This window comes from Canis lupus, chromosome 2, assembly GCF_003254725.2.
Source record: "Canis lupus dingo isolate Sandy chromosome 2, ASM325472v2, whole genome shotgun sequence".
NCBI classification, from domain to species: domain Eukaryota; kingdom Metazoa; phylum Chordata; class Mammalia; order Carnivora; family Canidae; genus Canis; species Canis lupus.
The window spans coordinates 67,114,690-67,135,994 of NC_064244.1; the positions used below are offsets into that span (position 1 = coordinate 67,114,690).

Genomic DNA, 21,305 nt, shown 5'->3' on the forward strand with positions numbered 1-21,305 from the left:
CCTTGCTCAAACACCATCACTGGCTCCCTATGGTCTATAGACTCTATCCCTCTCTGTTTGCCTTGCATTCCTTCCCTCATCTTCTCACAGATGAATCAAATGGATAAGTACTCAAACCCCAGTCCCATACCTAGGCATGTAACAGCAGAGGCCCAGGCTGGGGAAGCCTTAGAATCCTCAGCAGAGGTGAGACCAAAGGGACTGGAGCCTGCATTCACAATGGAACTCGTTCTCTTCTCAAGCAAAGGAAGGAGTCTCAACTACATTTCTCTCCAGCCTCCACACTCAGGCTCAACAATTTGCCTTTGCTGATGACCATCTTCCCAGAGATGAAATGCATCCCTGGTCATCTCTCTGGTTTACTCAACAGTTCAGGACTCATTCTAACCCTATAGATACTTCAAAGACCAAAATTTAAGACCACCACCCCCTCTCCATCTTCTAAAACTGACCCCAACCCAAAAGCCTTTGAATATACCTCAGCCCCCACACTTACTTCTGCGTTGCCTTGACATTGCTTTCTGGTTTTGTAGGGCCACTTTAAAGCCTGCTTAGTCCCTGAACAGCAGCAGGAACTGTAAGCACAGGGCTAGTGGGCAAGAGACAGTGAACACAGGCCTCTTCATCTCTCTCTCTCTCCACCACAAATGGTCACAAGTCCAGACCCACAGTTGGTTCTCAGGAAACCATCAGATTAGAGTGGCCACAGGAAGGCAGGGGAAGAGCCCCAGCCCCACCCCTCGGTGCAGAATCCGAGAGGAAAGACAGGTGGACACATCCAGGATTTCAGAATTGCTGGGACAAAGGGACTCCTGGAAGGTCCTGGAGTCTCTCATCAATCTACCTTCTGAGGAATCCTCAGAGAGCCCACCAGAACGTAATTAACCCTTTCTTGCTGTTATTTTGATTATCATAATTATTCTTCAAACCGCTACTAGCAAACGACCTTGGACAAGCCCACCTTCTCTAGACCTCAGTCTCTTTTTTTTTTTTTTTTTTTTTTTTTTTTATTTATGATAGTCACACGGGGGGGGGGGAGAGAGAGAGAGAGAGAGAGGCAGAGACACAGGCAGAGAGAGAAGCAGGCTCCATGCACCGGGAGCCCGACGTGGGATTCAATCCCGGGTCTCCAGGATCGCGCCCTGGGTAGACCTCAGTCTCTTTATCCACAAAATGGCTAGGCAGACTGTAAGGGTCCCAGAGGTCACCTAAGCTATGTGCCACCCCCCCAATCCACCAACAGACCCCTCTGTAGGAGCCAAGAGGTCCAGAGACATGAAAGCAATCTGCTCAAGGTCACCAGAGCCCATACCAGAGCCACACTGAAAACCCAGATCCCCTCATTCCCAACCCAGGTTCTTCCTGTCACCCCCTGTGAGGAGGGATGAGATCATCAGGATCATTTCAGAACCTCGAGGAATGTGGGCCACCCTAGGAAGATATGGGTGGATTCCCTCACCACAAGAGAAGGAACCCCACCCCACCTTCTCCAGAATTCTTTCACTCCCAAAGACCAGAAGGAACACCTGTCTCTGTTGGAAGACCCCTTATCTTCTCCAGGGGTAGATCTACCTCCATGTCCCTACCCCATCTCTGGATTCACCAGGTAAGGGAACTAGCCACCCCCCACAGCCCCTCCTCCAGCACCCCCTGGGACTCTGGGGGATACCCTGAACTATCGCACCTTCTGGGGGAAACCAGGAATCCCATCTCCCAGCCCTAGGATTGGAGGCCTTCTCCATTCTCCCCCTCCACCCACCCCCCACTTGGAGGCTGGAATGTGACCCCGCGGAGAGATCCCGCAGCAAGCTGGGAAGGGCTGCGTTCCAGCTCGGTGGCTGCACTGAAAGGGGGGACATGCGGCAGCGACCACGGGGACCGCGGGTGGGGGGAAGGGGGAGGAGAGGCAGCGGCGACGCAGGTGGGGGTGGGGAGGGAGCCCAGAGAACCAGTCCGACTCCCGATCACGCCTGATGGAGGCGGCCCCGGAGTCTCCAGCCCCTGGTTTCCTGCTTCTCCCTTGTACCTTTGTCTCCCCTCCCTCCTGCAAACTTTCAGCCTGTTGGGGGCTAACAAGTGTGAGTGTGTGTGTACACAAGTGCCTGAGGGTCTGTCTTTCAGCCCGAGTGTGGGAGTCTGGCTGGCCGTGCAGTTTTTAACCCGTGTGTACATCTGTGTGCCTAAGCCACGGGCAACTGTCCTACAGGACTGATGTGTGTGTGCGGTTGTGTGAACCTGCGCGTGGGGTATGATTCGCGGGGCTGTACAAACCGTATACCTAGGTAGCTGTACCTGCCTCAGGGTCTGTGCGTCCTACGGCGATGCTGTGGCTGTGTGTATGCGATCTTGTGTCTCCATGTCCGTACATGTGAGTGGGTGTTGTGTGTGGCCGTGTGAATTGTGAACATGTACGTGCGCCCGCCCGTGGGTATTAGTATGTACGTGTGCCTCTTTGCGCATGTGAGGGGTGGGGTCTGTGCGGGGGATTCCCGGCCCCCCACACTCACACCCACCAAGCCCCGGGAGGGGGCAGCAGCGGTGGCGGCGGCTGCGGCAGGGAGACCCTCCTCCCGCCTGCCCCGCCCCCACCCCCGGCCCCTACCTGCCGGCCGCTTCGCCGACCGCCCGAACCGCCAGAAGCTGCGGGCCCGGGGGCCGCTGGGGGCCTTCCTCTTGTGGTGTGAGTTGCCCATGGCGGGCGCGGGAGCCGGCGCGGAAAGCCTAGCGCAGCCCAACCAGCCGGGCCGCCGGGCCCGCAGCCCCGGGAGGGAGGCAGAGAGACGCGCGGGCGGCCACCGCAGGCGCCCCCGGCCCCAGCTCAGCCACGCCTCCGGGCCCCGCGGCCAATGGCCGGGCCGGGGGCGGGGCCGGCCGGGGGGCGGGGCCTGGCGCGCGTCCCGCAGGCTCCGCCCCTCCCGGGACCTGGGAGACCAGCTGAGCCACCCCACCCAGGGCGCTCGGGAAGGCCGGTGCGTCCAGGTGAGGCAGGCGGGCGGCGGGCTCTCCCAGCCGCGGGGCCGCCTCTCTGAGGACTGCAGTGGAGCCCAGAGAACTCGGAGCAGGGCCCCAGGCGGGCGGGGTCCGGAGCCCCGCGGCTGCTAGGGCCCCCCAGTCACCACCCTGTGAGTGTCACGTGTCTGTGTATCTCCCGTCGCTGTGCCTGTGCGTACAAATGTATCGATCTGACCGTATTTCTGTATTTCCGTGTCCAAAATAACAGCACCCTTTTATATAGCGCTTACTGTGTGCCAGGCGCTCTGATAACTGCTTTCATGCCACCTAACAATTCTACGAGGTAGGTAGTTTTATCATCTCCATTTTGCAGATGGGGAAGTTGAGGTTCCATGAAGTCAGCTGACTAGCCCAAAGTCGAGCAGTAAGCTACAGAGCTAGGACTCAAACCCAGACTGACTCCGACACCCACTGACCCTGCGACAACCACTGACCCCTCTAGTTTATCTGTGCCTCTGCGTGTAAACTGGGCATTGATAATTGTATGCTTGAATGTGGCTGTGTAGTTGTGTACCTGTATCTATGCCTGTTATCCTGAACACTTGGATCCCTCTGTGTAATCATCTGTGTGTGTGACTGTGTGTCTGTATCCATATGGAGCCTGTTTTCAAATGTCTGGATGTGTGCTTTTGTGTATCTGCCTAATTGTGACTGGTTCTGTCACATTGTGCCTGTGACTGGAAGTAATGGAGTGTATAGGTAAATGTACGTGAAGCCACCCATGTCTGTGTGCCCCTCACTCAGCTCCCCTGATACAATTTCTCAAACCTAGGCCAAGCTTCACCTTTTCCAAAAACTTTCCAGGCTGTCCTCACCTCTGTGTCCTTACAGGTGCCCTTATGCCCAGGGCCCAGAGCCTCTCCTTTACCATTGCTCTGCCCCATCTCTCCAACTAGGGGCAGCCTGGTGTAGCAGAGAGACTGCTTGGCTGGGAGTCCAGAGCCATCAGTTCTAATCCCCATATTGCTCATCCTTTCTGCCACCTGGGCAAGCCCCTCCACTACACCATGCTGCATCTTATGCTCAGTGGCTCCAGGGCACCCCGTCCCTCCCTGCAAAACTGGAGAGTCAAAGCTGAACCTCACCCTCCTTGAGGCCTATGTCTTGCTGAGAGTCTGAGGTTAACAACAGTACAGCCCCTGAGGGGTTATATTTTATTCATCCAACCAGAAAATACTCTTGTCAAGCATGCACTATATACCAAGCTGCGTGCATCAGGCTCCCGCTTTGCACAAAGAAGGGGGTCCTAGTGTTGGAAGAGAGCTAGTATCTGCTAGCCCAATTCCCTTAATTTACAGATGGAGCCCATAACGGAGAAAGCTGGTGTGGAGGAACGGAGACAACGCTCAATGATAACGTCCAGATCCCTTGGCATGAGTTGAGCGATGGCAGGTATGCAAAGAGCTTCAAGGGATGTCTGGAAGGTAGCAGGTGCCTTAGCCTTTGTAGGAGGCCTTCCAGCAACTGTCCTGTCCCCAGCTCAACCTCATCTCCCACCACACCCCTCTCATTCTCAGAGCTCCAGCTGCACAACCCTGCTTACCACCACCACCACCCCAACCCACCCTCACACCACCAACTACACACTTCCAGGCCTTTCCACGTGCTGCTTCCTCTTCCACCTTTGCCTGGAAGATTCCTCATTCGCAACACCCTGCTGGACAGTCTGTTCCTCCAGGAAGTCCTCCTTGCATCCCTCCTCCCCTAGCTCAGCCCCCTGTGCTCCCACAGGCGGTAGTATGGCTCTCTGATAGAATGGATCATACCTCAGGGCCCCCCAGCACCCTGTGTAACACCATCCCAACACTTGTCTCAAGACAGCAGTTTGTTTTAGTATCTTTCCAACCAGTTCCTCAAGACAGTGATTGCCTCCCTCCCTTTAGTAATCTGAAGCAGAGCAGCATAGTGTTGGGCACACAGCAGGAGTGCCGTGGGTGTTGAACAGGAACTGGTGGAGGCAAAAAACAGTGGGCTTGCCTGGTGGGGTTTGGCTGCTGACATAGGTGGTGATGATGGCACTTAAGTACTGGGAGAGGTGAAGAGGCACAGGCAGGAGAGTCCCAGTCTCACGTTCATTCACTACAGAGGCTGTGCTTGCTCCAGGATCCAGGAGGAAGAGTACTGCCTGCAGCCAAGAGCATGAGAGCCTGGGGTAGGACCGTGGGAAGAAGTAGATGGGATAGAAGACCAGAACTCCTGGCAACCACAACACAGGGCTTGAGTGCCTCGTGACTCCCCTGAACGGTGGGGAAGACCTCGCCTAGCCAGGGGCTTGGAGGAGGGGGTGTCCTAAGCAGACAAGAGGCCCCACTTGGAGCAGACCCCAGCAGCAGCCTTCTGGGAATTATGCACTTTGCCAGAAGAATCGGGGTTGAAACCCTTTGCAAGCTGAGCTGTCTCTGTCTCCCCTCCGTGCCAGTCATAGGGCTGGGCACCCAGAGAGAGAGCTGACAGCCTTTGATGAACCGGCCCCTGAGGGCAGGAGACACAAAAGCAGAGAGACAGTGGAATATAAAAATGGGAGAGATGGACGATTTCACCCCTCCTGCCCCAGGAAGCTGCTGCCACCTACTTCTCCCCCAAGTTGGCCAAGGGACTAGAGGAGGTCAAGGGGTCTGCTGGGTCTGCAGACAGGCAGGAGGAAGGTGGAGGTGTGAATACCTGCTCTCCCCACCCCACCACTTTCACTGTAGCCCAAACAATATACAATGCCTCCTCTCATTAGTTTTCATCAGCATGTGACAGGCCAGGAGCAGCTGAGACAGCTTTGAGGGCTGGGGAGAAGGGGATTTCTTGGGGGACAGCTGAATAAGGGGAGGCTCTCCCTCTGCCCTCTTCTGACAAGAGTGGAGATTTTTTTGGCCACCCCCGTTCAGCAAACCTTGCTGGTGGCCCTGCTCCAGGGGCAGGAAAGGGACAGAAGAGTGGGAGGAGGGCCCATCCTAGCCTGAAGGGGATTTCCAGAATGCTGGGATGTGTGCCATGGGTGGGGATTTGGGGCCTCCAAGAGGAGGGAGAGGGAGAGGCAGCTGGAATGAGCCCCTGAAGGTGCTGGAGGTAAGGGAGGGGATGGAGGCCTTCTGGGCCTCAGCTTCCTGCTCAGCTCATCCCACTCCTGGTAGAGGCAACTCTCTGGGATGGGATTTTCCATTTGAAGTCTGAACAAAGGAGTAGGGAAGCTGAGGGCAGCCTGGCAGGTGAGGGCTCCTGCTCCACCTCTAATGCTGGCTGGCTGTATGACCTTGAGCAAAACACTTCGTCCTCTGGGCCTCCACTGCTTGTCTGTATGTGGCATGAGGGCAGCCTGTGGCAGCTCAGGCCATCAACTCTGAGCATCTAGGACCAGCAGATGCCCATGCTCTGGGGCCCATTTCGGATCACCCACCTATAACACAAAGGCACTTTGTGCCAGGCACTTTGGGCAGGGCAGAGAGAAAGGAGCACCAACCCAGCTCCCACCCTCCAGGTATTCAAAAACAGTGGGGTAGGGCGATTCCTGTGCTCACAGAACCCAGACAGCCAGCTGGCTCCAGCGCCTTGCAGGTGCCATGCCTGATTCCAGCACTACAAATCCCTCAACCCCAGCTTCCCCTCATCCTTCCACTTTAGCTCATATGTTACCTCCTGGAAGCCATCCCTGGTCTCCCCTCTGGGATCACTGTGCTCCCTCCTTTGTCACACTTCTTGACCCTTAATTACCTGTTCAATGTCTGGTTCCTTCCTCAGATTGTGAGGTTCATGAGGACTAGGACCTTGTGTCTCATTCATCCCCAGGACCATGTCTGGCACAAAGTACTTATTACCTAAACACTTACTAAGTATTTTGAAGTACATTAGTGAGGCTCCCTCTCCCACCTGGACTCAAGGCAGATAATGCCCATCCCTTCGCAGGGGCCTAAAGGAAGTGGATGCAGATTCCTCTATGAAAGTCACTCCCGCATTGGATGTATCCCACAGCAGAGGGAACCCTACCCCTATCACATTGGTCCAGGCCCCAGGCTAAGGACACTGAGATGTCCTACCCAAGAAGGTAGCCAGAAAAACAGACTGTCCAATTCCAAATCCTGTAAGCACCCTGCTCTAGTCTGGAGGCAGTAATCTCTCTGGGGGCTATCACAGAGATGATGACACTGGCACCAGGCCTTGAGAGATGAATGAGTTCAGTGGATAGAAAAATAAAGAGAAGCACACCCTAAATAGGGGAAACAGTGCACACAATGGCACAGAATGTGGAACTACATGGAGTGTTTATTGAAGAGCAAATAGAGAGGTGCCTGGGTGGTACAGTCAGTTAAGTATCTGACTCTTGATTTCAGCTCATGGCATGACCTCAGGGTTTGTGAGATTGAACCCTATGAGGGCTTTGGGTCAGGTGTGGAGCCTGCTTAAGATTCTCTCCCACTCCCACTGTCCCTCTCGACCCTCAAAGAAGGAAGGAAGGAAGGAAGGAAGGGAGGGAGGGAGGGAGGGAAACAGACACTATCCTGCCCTTAAATAAGCAAGGTGTCCATTACCCAAAGTCCCTTTGGGTCCTCACTTTGCTTTAAGAGAGCTACACAGGCCCCTCCCTCAGAGAGAGATGGCATCATTCACACAGATTCTCCTTGCCCACCTTACTATACCCTGTAGCCCACCAGGTCCCAATGTCTTTTTTTTTTTTTTTTTTTTTAGACTTTATTTACTTATTCACAAGAGACACACAGAGAAAGGCAGACACATAGGCAGAGGGAAAAGCAGGTTCCCTGTGGGAGCCTGACGTGGAACTTAATCCCAGGACTCCAGGATCATGACCTGAGCCAAAGGCAGATGCTCAACCACTGAGCCATCCAGGTGCCCTTGGATCCCAATGTCTTGTCAATGACTGGCCAAAGGGCAGACTTTCCTTTCTTGAGCATAGCTCCCACTCTTGTGGTCCCAGCCCATTCGCAAACCAGAATTCTAGAACCAGAAAGGCTCTCAGAGCCCATAAAACCCCATCTTTGTCAAGACAGGGCATGTGTGGCTCATAGTGGGGCAGAACTCAAACTCAGAAGTCTCTCCACAACCCCACACCAAGGACCATTCTTCCTGAGTGGCCAGAGTTCTTCAGGTCAAATCTACTGGACCTGAATTCTTTCAGAACTGAAGCTACCCGCACTCTGACACACACACCCCAGCCTCAGCCTGGCCACTGCCACTGCCCAAGAGCAACCTTTGGGAGGGCTACACACCATACACTCCTACAGTGGGTACTCCTCTCCAGAGTCAGAAACACACCTAGCCTCATATTGCTTTGTTTCGAGAGTATGGCCTCTGGAGGCAGACTGCTTCTGTCATTGCCGTGCTGTGAACATGATTTCCATGCAGGTGGGGACCTTGCCCGTCTCATCCCAGGTATTCACATTACCCTAAACACTGCCTGACACTGAGTAATACAGAGTATGTCTTTTTCAATGAAGCTGAGTGACCTTGATCAACTTACTCTCACCTTCTGGGTCTGTTTTCTCACCTATAAATGGTAATAACTACCTCCTCCCAGGTTATTGTGAGGACAAAGGAAAATATTTGTGAAAATGTCCAACATAGGTCTGACACATAGCAGCCGTCATGTTACTTTTTCAAATTAGCCAGCATCTGGAGTACCTGGGTGGTTCAAGTCAGTTGAGCGGTAGACTGTTGATTTGGCTCAGGTCATGATCTCAGGGTTGTGGGATTGAGCCCTGCTTCTGGCTCCCTCCTCAGTGCAGGCTGCTTGAGATTCTCTCTCCTCTTTCTCCCCCTCCTCTCTCTCTCTCTCTCTCTCTCTCTCTCTCAAATAAATAATTAAATTAGCCAGCACCCTGCCCTCCTTCTACACTCTGCTCACCTCCTACAGAAAGCCTCCCCTGGTTATCTGTTGGGCTCTGGTCTTGGCATCTGTCCCAGAAACACTTCCTCCCCACATACTTGTCTAGAGTCCAGGTAATATTTCTGGAAAATATGGATTCTTATTTGTTTACCTTTCCTTATGCCTGAATCTTCCATTGGACAAAGGTCGATTCCAGCTTCTGTGGCTGCCCCCCTCAATCATCATCACCCCTGCTATGAGTTCCTGGGGTGTAACCAAGACCTGATTTCTGAATATGGATCAGCCAATGTCCAAGTCCTTAGCATCACAACTACAGAAACCTGCTCCCATCTAGACCATTCTCCACAGTTCACAAGGCACTTGCTTGTCTATTATCTGATTTGACCCCCAGGACACCCCTGTAAAGCCAGGATTTATTCTTCCTATTTTATAGATAAGGAAACTGAGGCTCAGAGGGGTTCACAATCTGCTGGTATCATGTGGCCTGGGAGGGGGAGCAGAGTTGTCCTGTCAGCCTCTGAGCCCATTCCCTCCAGGCTGAGTCTTTAGAGCTCAGGTAAAGGTGATAAATAGTATTAAGCCCTTGCATTTCTGTGGTGATTTCACATTCCTGATTTCCACATTCACTCCTGAGAGAATCTTTTTTTTTTTTTAAGATTTTATTTATTTATTTGAGACAGAAACAGAGACAGCTGAGAGAGAGAGAGATAGAGAAAGCATGAGCTGGGGGGAGTGGCAGAGAGGAAGAAGCAGGCTCCCCACTGAGCAGGGAGCCTGACTTGGGGCTGGATCCCAGGACCCTGAGCCAAAGGCAGATGCTTAACCACTGAACCACCCAGGACTCATGCCCTGCCACTCTTGAGAGAATCTTATGGACACAGAAATCTTGGGAGTTCACAGACCCACCAAGGCAATGTTAGCCAGAGGGTCACCCCTGTGAGAAGGTCTCCTCCCTTTCCTGAGACAGTAATGGAATCAATAGGGCCACAGAGAAGTTGCTGCCCAATGTCATGGGGCTTGCTAGTGACTGAGCCAAGATCCCAGCTCTAATTTGCCTGACTTTCCTACTCCTCCCACTCTGTCAGCTTCCCTCACTTCTCTCTGGGGTCTCCTGCCACCCATAGAATGGGTTGGATGAGATCTTTCAGCCTGACCCGATGGCCTGTGTCCCACCCCCATGTCCTATTCATGACAACAGTACCAGTTTTGGAGCAGATAGTGTGAGTTCGAATCCCAGTTTGGGCAAACGAAGCACACACTGTCCCCGACCCTCAATTTTTCCATTTGCAAATGGGCTCAAGTGAGCTAATGGATACACAGCTCCTGGCACATTCAGAATAATCAATAACTGTCAGATTTCCTCTCTTTCTAGGTCTGTGCTCAAAATTCTACTACAATTTCAGTTTCCCCATTGTACTGTAGGGGAGTCAGATTAAGGGAGCCACACCCTGCATCTCAAAGACTGGGATTGGGGAGCTTCCCAGCAAAGGCCCTTGACCTCTTAGAAATTGTCTGTATATTCCTTCTTCCCGTCTCCTCCAGTCTCCATTCTGAACATTTTCCCCAGAAAGAGTTAAGCCTTCTTTGGCCTTCCCCTTCCTGACCAGCAGTGCCAATGAAGATTAGAGAGATTGGATTTATTTCTCTTAATAAACAGAAGAGAAGTTGGGCCAGGCAGGTGACAAGGAAACAATTGGAATAATAGGAGGCTGGAGCGAAAGGGAGCAGGACTTCCTCTAGTTGTACCTGGGGCCACCCCCAGACATGGAGAAACAACAGCCAGGGGCAGGGAGGTGTTTCCTATGCACGTGGACTCAAGTTAGGCCGACCTGCTGCCCAGAGAGCCCAGTGCTACCAGATACCTAACACAATGCAGGGGGAGGCCTAGCCACTGACCCCATGACCCCAACCCAGGCTGTTGGAGCAGGGACCTACAGGGTCAGATTTTCCAGCCCCTGCCTCCAGGGTGGTCTCCAAAGGGAAAGGGTCCACTGCCCTGGAGTACACCACTCGCCTTCTATCTCCAATCCTGACAATCGGACCAGATTCCATCCTGCTGCAATTATGACCCATGCCCTCTTGAGATGGGGATGACTTCAGACTGAACCCCATGGGACAGCCTTAGGAGTGACTCTGCATCCAGTTGGGAGCGTAGAGCCCTCAGAAACACCTCTCACCCAAAACCCTCCCTCAGGGCTTGTCCCAGCCATCCTGGCCCTAGCACCCTGACTTCTATTTGTACCTGGGCCAAAGGCCCTCATCCAAAAGGAAGATCAGGCCGGATGCAATCACACAAGAGGCTTTTCACCCTCTTCCTGACCCCTCAAATGTTCCTTCCAATTCTCTTGCAGAGGAGGTGGTTAAAGGACACTGGGAGGGTAAACACAAAATGGGATGGGCCTGCACACACCGCCATTTCCTCACCTCTGGCACTGCAGCTCAGGCCATCGGGAAAGGTAGACTTCGGAGCAGGGCAAGCCCCAAGGGAGCCCCACCCTCTTGCAGAGACACTCATGCCCTGCCTCTCAAACCGGTGACAGAAACAGGGGGAAAATGAGAAAAGAACCAAGCAAGTGCCCAAAAGGAAAGTGGCCCCAGCAGGGATGGGCCAAGTCAGCCACCCCTTCCGTCCCCTCAGACAGAAGCATCTTGTCCCCATCAGGCCAGAGGGAGCCCAGAGACAGGGAATTGGCGATAGTATTTTAAGTACCCATCGCAGCCCAGGTACAGCGTCTCCATTAATTTGGGCCTCAGTTTCCCCCATCTGTAAACACACTTCCAACGCTGGCATGTTTCTACCAGGACTGGGAGAAGGAGTGATGGGGAGGGGCGCCACGTTTGGTTGGTTCTCACCGGAGAGCTCTCCACCCCCAGGAGGTGTAGTTTTGCGGTTTGGCCCAGGGGAGCGATAAGGGGGGGGCCGGATGGGAAAGGCTAACCTCGTTAGGAGCCCAAAGCGTGCTATGGCCCACGCTGGGTCCTCTGTGGGGCTGAAACACCTTTTGGGTGCAGCTGACCTTCCGGACCTGGAGCAATCCCCACCAGAGTCGCAAGGCCACTTGCCTCTCCTACGGGCCCCAGGCCGGACGCAAGTCTCTGACCCCCTGACTCAGCAGAGGGCAGAACCTGGTGGAGCCTGGGGGAGGGGGGTTGCCTCACCGTCCCAAGAGCCAGACGGCCAGCACTTCCTGCTTCAGCCAGGAGATTCCTGCCCCAGCCGGGGTCCCTTCCCCCTAGAATGGGGCCGGGCAGAGTCTGGGAACTGCTGGGGGAGGGGGCGGCGGCGGAGAAGCGGGGGAGCGGCCCGAGCCGGGGCTCCCGCGGCCTCGGTGCCGGCGCCTCGGGGCTCAGCGCTCCCACACGCCGCGCGCCCCCGGGAGCCACCCGGGCCGCACCCTCGGCGCCGCCCGGCGCGCAGCCCAGGTGCCCGGCCGCCTTACCTCGGCCTTTACCCTTGGCCCTCTTGGCCTTGTCGTCCGCCTTCTTGGCCCGGGGGGCGGCCGATTCGGCGCCCTCGGCCCCCGCCGCCTTCTTCTTGCGCCGCTTGCCCCGCAGCCAGCTGAAGGCGCGGCGGAGGCCGGACGCGCCGGAGCGGGACTTCTTCCTGCGCGGGGCGCCTCCCGGGCCTCCCGGGCCCCCCGGGTCGTCGGCCGCAGGTGCGGCGGGGGGCGCGCGGGCCGCCATGGCGCGGCGGGCGGACCTCCGGGCCGGGGGCGCTCAGGCCCCCTGCGGCCGGGCACCCATGCGCGGAGCGGACGCGCGGGCCGGCGGCCGCCGCGGGGAGACGCGCCGGAGAAAAGTTTGGGCGGCGGAAGCGGAGCCGCGGGGAGCGGCCGGGCGGCGGGAGCGGCGCGGGAGGGGCGGGCGGCGGGCGGGGCGCGGAGCCGGCAGCCGGGGAGGGAGCGGCCGCGGGGCTGGGGCGGCGCCGCCTGCCGCCCTCCCCGCCGCCTCCGGCCCCCTGCCGGGCTCCGGGGCTCGGGGGCCGGGAGGGCGGGGGCGCGGGCGGGCGGGGCCTCCGGGGGTCGGGGCCGCGGGGGCGCGGAAGGGAGCTCGCCTGGCGGTCAGAGGTACGGGGAAGGGGCGGAGACCTGCTGGGGCTGGACCCGGGACAGCGAGGCATCCCGAGTGCAGCCTGGGAAGACACGGGGGTTCCGGCATTCTTCTCCTGGAATAAGGGAATTCTGAGAAAATTCTTCCCAGGACCCGGACGGAATCGGAGGTTTGCTCTGGAGACGGAGACGGAGGGGAGGCTGCTGACTGACGCACCTGAGACTCGAGCCCGCCCGTGGGCCTTCTCTCCAGTCTGGCGATTCCGAGTCTCCCCATCACTCCTAACCCTCCCCCAGTGTCAACGCTCAGTGTGGAGCTGGGATCCGTGCTTCCTGCGTTCCCGCTTCACCCTTTAGTGAGGAAGATGAGGGGAGTCGTGCCTCAGTTTACCCTTGGCACCTGTCAGGCCCCAGGGCACCTCTGCCTGGGCCCGGATTCCCCCCGCTGAGATGCTCTACACCATTCATTCAGGTCTAGCCCACATCCCAAAGTACCCTTCTGGTTTAGGCACTGGGCCAGACATAAGGATCTCAATGGGTTCTGTTTCATGTCCTCTCTACCGGGGCCAGCACTAGCCTTAGGGACCCTTCCTCTTCCTCACCTGGTAAGTATCAAAGGAGAAGTATTATAGACTAGGCTAAGACTCAGAGAAAGAGCAATGTGCAGGACCTTGGCCTGGTGGATAGTCTGGAAGCACTGGGTAGGGAGGAGAGAGGAAAGCAAACATACTCTGGCTTTTGGAAGGAGCCATCAGGAGAGGAATATTGGTCAGTCTCACCCCCCACCAACCCTTTCAGCATTTCCTTCTTCCCAGTGGCCAGGACTGACTACATAATTTGCAGGGCCTAGTGTAAAATGAAAATGCAGGGCCTTTTGTTCAAAAATTATTAAAAATTTTGGGTGTCTGGGTGGCTCAGCTGGTTAAGTATCTGGCTTCAGCTCAGATCATGATCTGGGGGTCTTGGGATCAACTGCTTTGCTTAGGCTCCCTGCTCTGCAGGGAGTCTGCTTCTTTCTCTCTTTCGGCCCCTCCTCCATGCTCTCTTAAATGATAGATAGATAGATAGATAAAAATTATTAATATTTTCAAGAAGACAAGCCCCTGGCTGGCTCAGTAGGTAGGGCATGAGACTCTAGATCCCAGGGTCATGAGTTTGAGCCCCATGCTAGGCCTAAAGCCTACTTTAAAAAAAAAAAAATTCAAGAAGACAACAGCAGAGCATTCAACCAAGTGTGGGGGCCTTTCTGACATCAGGGTAAGGGGTGACTGGGCCTATGAAGTTGGCCCTGCCGGTGGCTTATATAATTCCTTAGCAAAAGTTCCCCTCAAATGACAATCCCCCCCAGGTGCATCTGGCTGGCTCAGTTGGTAGAGTATGCACCTCTTGCTCTTGGGGTCCTGACTTTAAGCTCCACACTGGACATAGAGCTTACTTAATTAAAAAAAAAAAAACTGAAGGGCGTCTGGCTGGCTCAGTTGGTGGAGTGTGTGACTCTCAATCTCAGGGTTGTGTGTTGGAAACCCATGTTGGGTGTAGAGATTACTTAAAAATAAAACCTCTTTTTTTAAAGATTTTATTTATTTATTCAGGAGAGATAGAGGCAGAGACATAGAGGGAGAAGTAGGCTCCCTACAGGGAGCCTGATGCAGGACTCAATCCTAGACCTGGGATCACCACCTGAGCCAAAGGCAGATGCTCAACCACTGAGCCACTCAGGCATCCCAAAATCTTTTTTTAAAAACGAAAAAAAAAAAAAAAAAAAAACTCGCAATCTCCAGGAGTCAGCTCAGAGATCAGGTCCCCTGATTTAGAGGTGGGGAAGGAGGGAAGTGGGGCGAGATCAGGGTTTTCCCTTCACTGCTTCTAACTCCCAACAGCCAGACATTCTCACCTTCCAACTCCAACCTGGCTCACCCTCAGACCAGCAGCCCCAGGTTCCCTCCTGTCCCCTGACCTAACGGACAGACATACTTCCAAGACACCCAGAGAGGGCTAGCCTGGGAAGGGCTAGCCTGCAACTCTGTCCTCTAGATTCATGACTACTCAGCTCAGCTATATTTCTCTGCTGGCCCTGTGGGCAGCTAAGGAAACAGACTTTCCAGTGGCCCGTGTCAACAGGGCCCAAAGTCCATCCTGGAGCCAGGCTGTCACCTGACCAGGCAGGAAGCTGCCGCCCCAGAGATAGACCAGCAGCAACCAGGCTTGGAGCAGAAGCCCCCAAGCCCTCCAGCTTTGACTCTCTCTTTCTGGAAAACCTAGGGCCACCCTGATGTTGCCCCCATACCCAGCCAAGATTCCCCCACCTCCCACTTCCAAGGAGACCTGCCTCCCATGGGCTCCAGTTTTGTCCTCTGCTGGGCCTGGCCTTCTCACAAACTCCAAACTGGGCAGCCAAGCCAGGGTGTGGCTGAGCCTCCCTCATTTTACTGGGAACACGAGGAAGGAGAAGAGCCCATAAATCACAGAGCCGAGGGTAAGAGCACCTGTGACTCCCCTCAGTTCTTAGACCAATTGGAGGGGCTGAAAGTATAGCGCAGGGAGGAGCAGTTCTGCGAAGTTGAGATACTGAGTGATTAATAGTATTCCTAAGAAGATACCTCAGAAGAAGTGGAGCAATTTGCCAACAGTCACACAGTTACCTCTGGACAGAGGTGGAATTTAAAAATGGCTTGTGTTCACGCATGTGTTTGTGTGTTTCCTAACTGTGCACTTGCTTTGGGTCAAGCCTCTCTACCCTACGCCAGCTGCTTTAAAGGGTAGACAGTGAAGATCCTGGGGAAAGAAAGTCCTTCTCCTGGGGACTCCTGAATGTTCTGCTTAAATTTGAATGCACTTGTATGCATTTTGGGGAGGGAAGTTCCATAGCTTTAGCCAGATTACCAAAGGTGTCCCTATTTCAGAACCAACTAAAAATCAACCCTTTGATCCTTTTCAGTGGGAGGATATGATAGAAAAAGGCCCTTGCAGGATGCCCTCCTCCTCCCTCCTTCTTAACCTGGGGGTGGGGGTGGGAGGAAGCATACAGGTCCCATCCCCACTGTGAGCATTCTCTTGTCTCCTGCCCTGGCTGCTGGCATCTGAGGCAGCAGGTTAACATGGCAAACAACACCTGCTGAGGTCTTCTTAAATCATCCAGGCCCCTCCTAGAATCAAGTCCTGAGCCTAGTTGCACCCATTTCCCCTGCTGGGTTGAGAGGTGAAAAAGCATCCAAGGTGCTTGAGGTGGGGAGGATCCAGAATGAGGCGGAGCCTTGGGCTCCCAGCTCTGAACTGGTGCCAGCTCCTAGGAGGCTGAGAGGGAAGGGGAGACAGAGACAGACAGGAGAGGGAAGAGGGGAGGGAGCAGGAGAGCAAGCGAGAAAGGAGAGGTAGCTCTTGCCACTGCCCAGTCTCCAGTGTGAAACGAATTCTAATTCCCTTCAGCAAACATCTCCTGAGCACCAGCTCTGTGCTCCAGGCCCCCAGATGGACCAGTTATTCTGTGATCTGACTGTCACTCTCTTAACTGTACACACTGTAGAAAAGGTGTTTTCAAACTTTCCTTTAGCAGTAGAATTTTCTTTTTCCTCTGATACAAAAGCTACCTACCTGCCTTTTATCTGAGAGAGAAAATGGATAAAAACGTTTCCTACATGTACACATAGTTTATAAATCAACTTGTAACCTTTACTTGCCACAAAGTAAGTCAGTGGGGATGGACTACAGATTTGAAAGCTGAGTTATAAGTGATGGTTTGGCTTTTACCTGAGAACCAGCCTTCAAGTTGTTTCTGTGGCGGTTTATTATTTTTTTAAGATTTTATTTATTTATTCATGAGAGATACAGAGGGAGAGAGAGGCAGAGACACAGGAAGAGGAGAGAAGCAGTCTCCATACGGGGAGCCTGACATGGGACTTGATCCCAGGCCTCCAGGATCACACCCTGGGCTGAAGGCGGTGCTAAACCACTGAGCCACCCGGCTGCCCCCTGGCAGTTTGTTTTAATAGGTAATTAGAAAATACTGCACCCACAGACAAGTGGGGTCACATGGTAAGAATTTTAACAACTCAGTAAAAATGTCCCGAGAAGCTTTATTCTGAGGTCTACCCAAAAATGACTTATCCAGATGGCCCCTAACGGTCTGTCAAAAAGTTAGCCTAACCTGGTTCTCATCTCAATTCTGCCACTAACTTGCTGGGTGTCCTTGGGTGAGACACTTGCCCTTTCTGGGCACCAGGTTCCACACCTGAGCATCTGATTTCACCTGGGAAAGCAGTGAGCATGTGGAGATATCTGAGCGTGTTGAGTGTGTGTGTGGTGGTGGTGGTGGGGGGGGGGTGGTACAGTGCACATAAGTGGAAACTTCATTACTCATCCTCACCGCCTACCCCCATCCCAGCACTGGGCCTGAGGAGGGTCCGCAAAACCACTGAACTGCCCAAGTTCTAAGGCAGAGGCGGGTTGCCATGGAGACGTGTTTTGTTTCCCAACTGTCTGGCTGCCTCTGACAAGCACAAAAAAGCCAGGCCAGATGGACACTGACCTAGACCAAGAGACCAGGGATTTCCTGACCCAAGGTCCACAGGGCTCACTGCTTTCCAAGAAGAACATTCTCAGTTCTCACCCCCAGAAGAGTCACCAGCCTGACTGGCCAGCTGATGAGACTTGTGTAGGGGGCTGCTACAGATACCCACTCCACCAGTCCTTGGCAGCAAGCCTGGCCCTGTGCCCAAGGGCAGGGCTAGGAGGGAAACACCCACGCTTAGGGCCTTCGAGAAGCTGGGAGTAGGGTCAAGATCTGTGGGCAGAGCTCCCTGCCCACGATCAGAGGGAAACAGTTGGATGTGGATTGTCAGGGAAACCTCCCACAATCCACACAGAAGCCTATACAAACACACTGAGACACCAACACAGGTTGACACCAGTTCACTCTGGCAGACCCAGATATATGGACACACATACTAAAACACATACCCAGACACACATCGACATATCTAGATACCCATAAATACACAGGTGCGCATCAGACTGACATCTAAACACACATAGAGGGATCCCTGGGTGGCGCAGCGGTTTGGCGCCTGCCTTTGGCCCAGGGCACAATCCTGGAGACCCGGGATCAAATCCCACGTCGGGCTCCCGGTGCATGGAGCCTGCTTCTCCCTCTGCCTATATCTCTGCCTCTCTCTCTCTCTCTCTCTCTCTGTGACTATCATAAATAAATAAAAATTAAAAAAAAATAAAAATAAAAAAATAAACACACATAGATATGGGGTCATATTGAAACACAAACTCATCCACAGATGTATGACACACACATACACACACACTACTAACACTTCCAAACACATATACGGACATGCCAATTCACAGACCCACGTGATATGCAAATATATACATTCCTAGATGCACAGACCCTCATCTACAGACACCCACCGACATAAGAACAACACAGGTACTCAGGGACCCATAAGTCAGGGAGAGGTATCCAGAAGGCCTGTTACACAAACACAGATGTAAAGAGATAAATGATTACAGCTAGAAACACAGACACACAAATACCTAACACAGATCCAGGTGCAGGGGAGAAAGGAGCTGAAACCTGCTGACGCTCAATTCTGCACAGGTCTCAGGAAAGCAGTTTTATCTGTACGATCCTTTAAAAATCCTTGGGACGGGGGATCCCTGGGTGGTGCAGTGGTTTAGCGCCTGCCTTTGGCCCAGGGTGATCCTGGAGACCCAGGATCGAGTCCCACGTCGGGTTCCTTGCACGGAGCCTGCTTCTCCCTCTGCCTGTGTCTCTGCCTGTCTCTGTGTCTTTCATGAACAAATAAATAAAATCTTAAAAAAAAAAAATCTTTGGGACAATCTGTGAAGTTGGTAGCAGTATCCCTGCTCCTTACAAATGTGACAATGTAGATATACCCACGCCTGTAATAGGCCCAAATGATACAGAAGGAAACAGGATAAAATGGGGCAGTGACTCTTCACCCACAGTCCTCTGACCACCCAAATCTTAATTTCCTGACCCAAGATACACAGGGCTCACTGCTTTCCAAGGAGAATGTTCTCAGTCCTCAGTGCTAGTGGGCAGTATATACTTTTTCTATGCATTTACACATAAGCATGTAAAGACACTACAAATCCAAACATTTTCCACAGAACCAAAGCAGAGAGGTTAAGAAATTTGACCAAGATCATAGAGCTAATTGGTGGCAGAATCAGGATGTGGATTTAGCTCTGGTCCTCTCCAAAATGCTCTTTCTGCTGCCTCAGCCCACAGACAACCACACGTTCACAGACAGATTCACAAAGGGGAGGCCCAGGCCCAGGGGCCGGGGGAGGGGCCGCACCTCTGCGCTGGAGAGGAAGGGAGGCCCAACAGCCTCTCTGCCTGACTGCTCTGGGTCTCTCGGGTGGCTCCTCTGGCTACAGGCGTTGTCCCTGTAAGTTTCTGTTAAGGAGTAAAAGTATTTCCTGGGACTGGAACCTTTGAATCATTGACCCCAGGTACGTACCATGCAGGTGACTAAGTGATCCACATACAGCTCCAACACTCAGACTATCACACCAGCTCCTGCCAGTCCCCTGACCCCTCTTGCCCTCCCAATCCTGCTCCACAGGCCCCAGGGGAACCTCTCCTAAGACTAAATCTGGACATTGTCCTTCCGCTGCTTAAATCCCTTCCTGTTGTCTCCAGAATAAATCCCAGCCTCTCAGACACATAGAGCCCTTCATTTCCCGGCCCCAGCCTGCCTCTCCCCCATTTTTCCATTTGGTCAAGTACTTCTCCTTCTAGGACCGGCTCACATTCTCCTCTTGTTGAACTTTTCCCAACTCCCCAGGCAGACTCCCTCCCTGCCTCCGGGCCCCCACCCCCACCCCTACTCCTACTCCCACTCCACAGAGTTTGCCCAGCAGACATCCACCTCAAGACTTGATATCAGGGACGCCTGGGTGGCTCAGCAGTTGAGTATCTGCCTTTGGCTCTGGGTGTGATCCTGATCCCAGGATCGAGTCCCACGCCGGGCTCCCTGCAAGAAGCCTGCTTCTCTCTGCCTATGTCTCTGCCTCTCTCATGAATAAATAAAATCTTTAAGAAAAAAAAAAAAGACAAAATCATCAGGGATGGCTGGGTTGCTCAGTGGTTGAGCATCTGCCTTTGGCTCAGGTGGTGATCCCGGAGTCCTGGGATTGAGTTCTACATCAGGCTCCCCATGGGGAGTCTACTTCTCCCTCTGCCGGCATCCATGCCTCTCTCTGTGTGTCTCTCATGAATAAATAAATAATCTTTTTTATTTTTTTTTTTTTTTTAAGATTTTATTTATTTAATCATATGAGAGAGAGAGAGAGAGAGGGAGGCAGAGACACAGGCAGAGGGAGAAGCAGGCTCCATGCACCGGGAGCCCGATGTGGGATTCGATCCCGGGTCTCCAGGATCGTGCCCTGGGCCAAAGGCAGGCGCCAAACCGCTGCGCCACCCAGGGATCCCAAATAATCTTTTTTAAAAAAGACTTAAAATCATCATCACTGATAGACTGATGAACTTCCAGAACTTGCCCTAAGTGCATTATATAATCGTCTCCCTTAGTCATTACAACAGCCCTGAAGAGATAAGAACCATTGTCCCCATTTTACAGAGGGTTAAATGGAGGCCCAGAGAGATTCAGTCCCTTCCTCTCAGTCTGATTTTCTTGAAAGTCAGTCTTTGATCAAGCCACATACCATCACATTAGGGTGAACATGTTCATCTCTGAATCTCTGGTGGCTACACAAGCTTGGCAGAGTGGAGAAGGACTCACTGAGTGGTTGTTGAATGGGGTGCCCATCCATTTGCTGCCCCCCCCCAGTGAATAAGAGAGGATAGGAGAGACATGTTGGGGGATGGGGACCCCCTCTGCTAATCAGGATTCCCCAAGAAGTCACTGAAGCAAGAGTTTCCTCAGGATCTGGCAGGGGCTGTCCCTGAGCCCAGGGACATCTGCACAGACCCTGCTGGGGGGCAGGTGTCCTCTAGCTCTCCACACGTCCCTTTAGTCAGGAGCTCTGAGCCAGTATGTTATTAAATATTTACTGTTTCCCACTCTGCTTAGCTTGGTGCCAGGTCCGGGAGAAGGGGACCAGAGAGCAGGGGATGGGAAAATGTTTACAATTAATGATCACCTACCAGGTGGCACAGAATTCTCCCAACAGCCCTGCACCTTGGGTTCTCAGCCTGATTTTTGCAGCTGGAGAGCCGAGGCTCAGAGGGGGAAGATGCTGGTCCCAGATCACACATCCTATGAGCCAGGATCCAGAGTCAGGTGTATACACATGTTCCCGGCGCCCCACCCCCAGCAGGGAGGATGTGGGCCCAGCTCAGAGTAGACTCAAGGAGGCCATTTTTGAGGTGGGGCTGTGGCTGGAAGACTGCCTGGCAGATTTTCTACAATAAC

At 53.7% G+C, this 21,305-nt stretch overlaps 1 protein-coding gene and 1 long non-coding RNA gene across 3 annotated transcripts in view; one reads left to right on the top strand and one right to left on the bottom strand.

Annotated features, from left to right (window-relative positions):
* KIAA1522 (KIAA1522 ortholog) overlaps positions 1–12,664 on the bottom strand; it is a 28,017-nt gene extending 15,353 nt beyond the window's left edge. Inside the window, exon 1 of one of the 2 annotated variants that reach the window (XM_025447223.3) lies at positions 12,280–12,664. In XM_025447223.3, the coding sequence (XP_025303008.3) occupies positions 12,280–12,523 (244 nt within the window). In that variant the 5' untranslated portion in view covers positions 12,524–12,664. Of the gene's footprint in view, positions 1–2,602; positions 2,828–12,279 lie in introns of those variants that run through there. The other variant, XM_035713214.2, reaches the window with a different exon arrangement.
* Positions 1,385–21,305, top strand: part of LOC118353955 (uncharacterized) — a 34,734-nt gene continuing 14,813 nt past the window's right edge. Inside the window, exons 1-2 of the long non-coding RNA XR_004813685.2 lie at positions 1,385–1,606; positions 4,311–4,404. This is a non-coding gene — a long non-coding RNA (uncharacterized LOC118353955). The remainder of the gene's footprint in view (positions 1,607–4,310; positions 4,405–21,305) is intronic.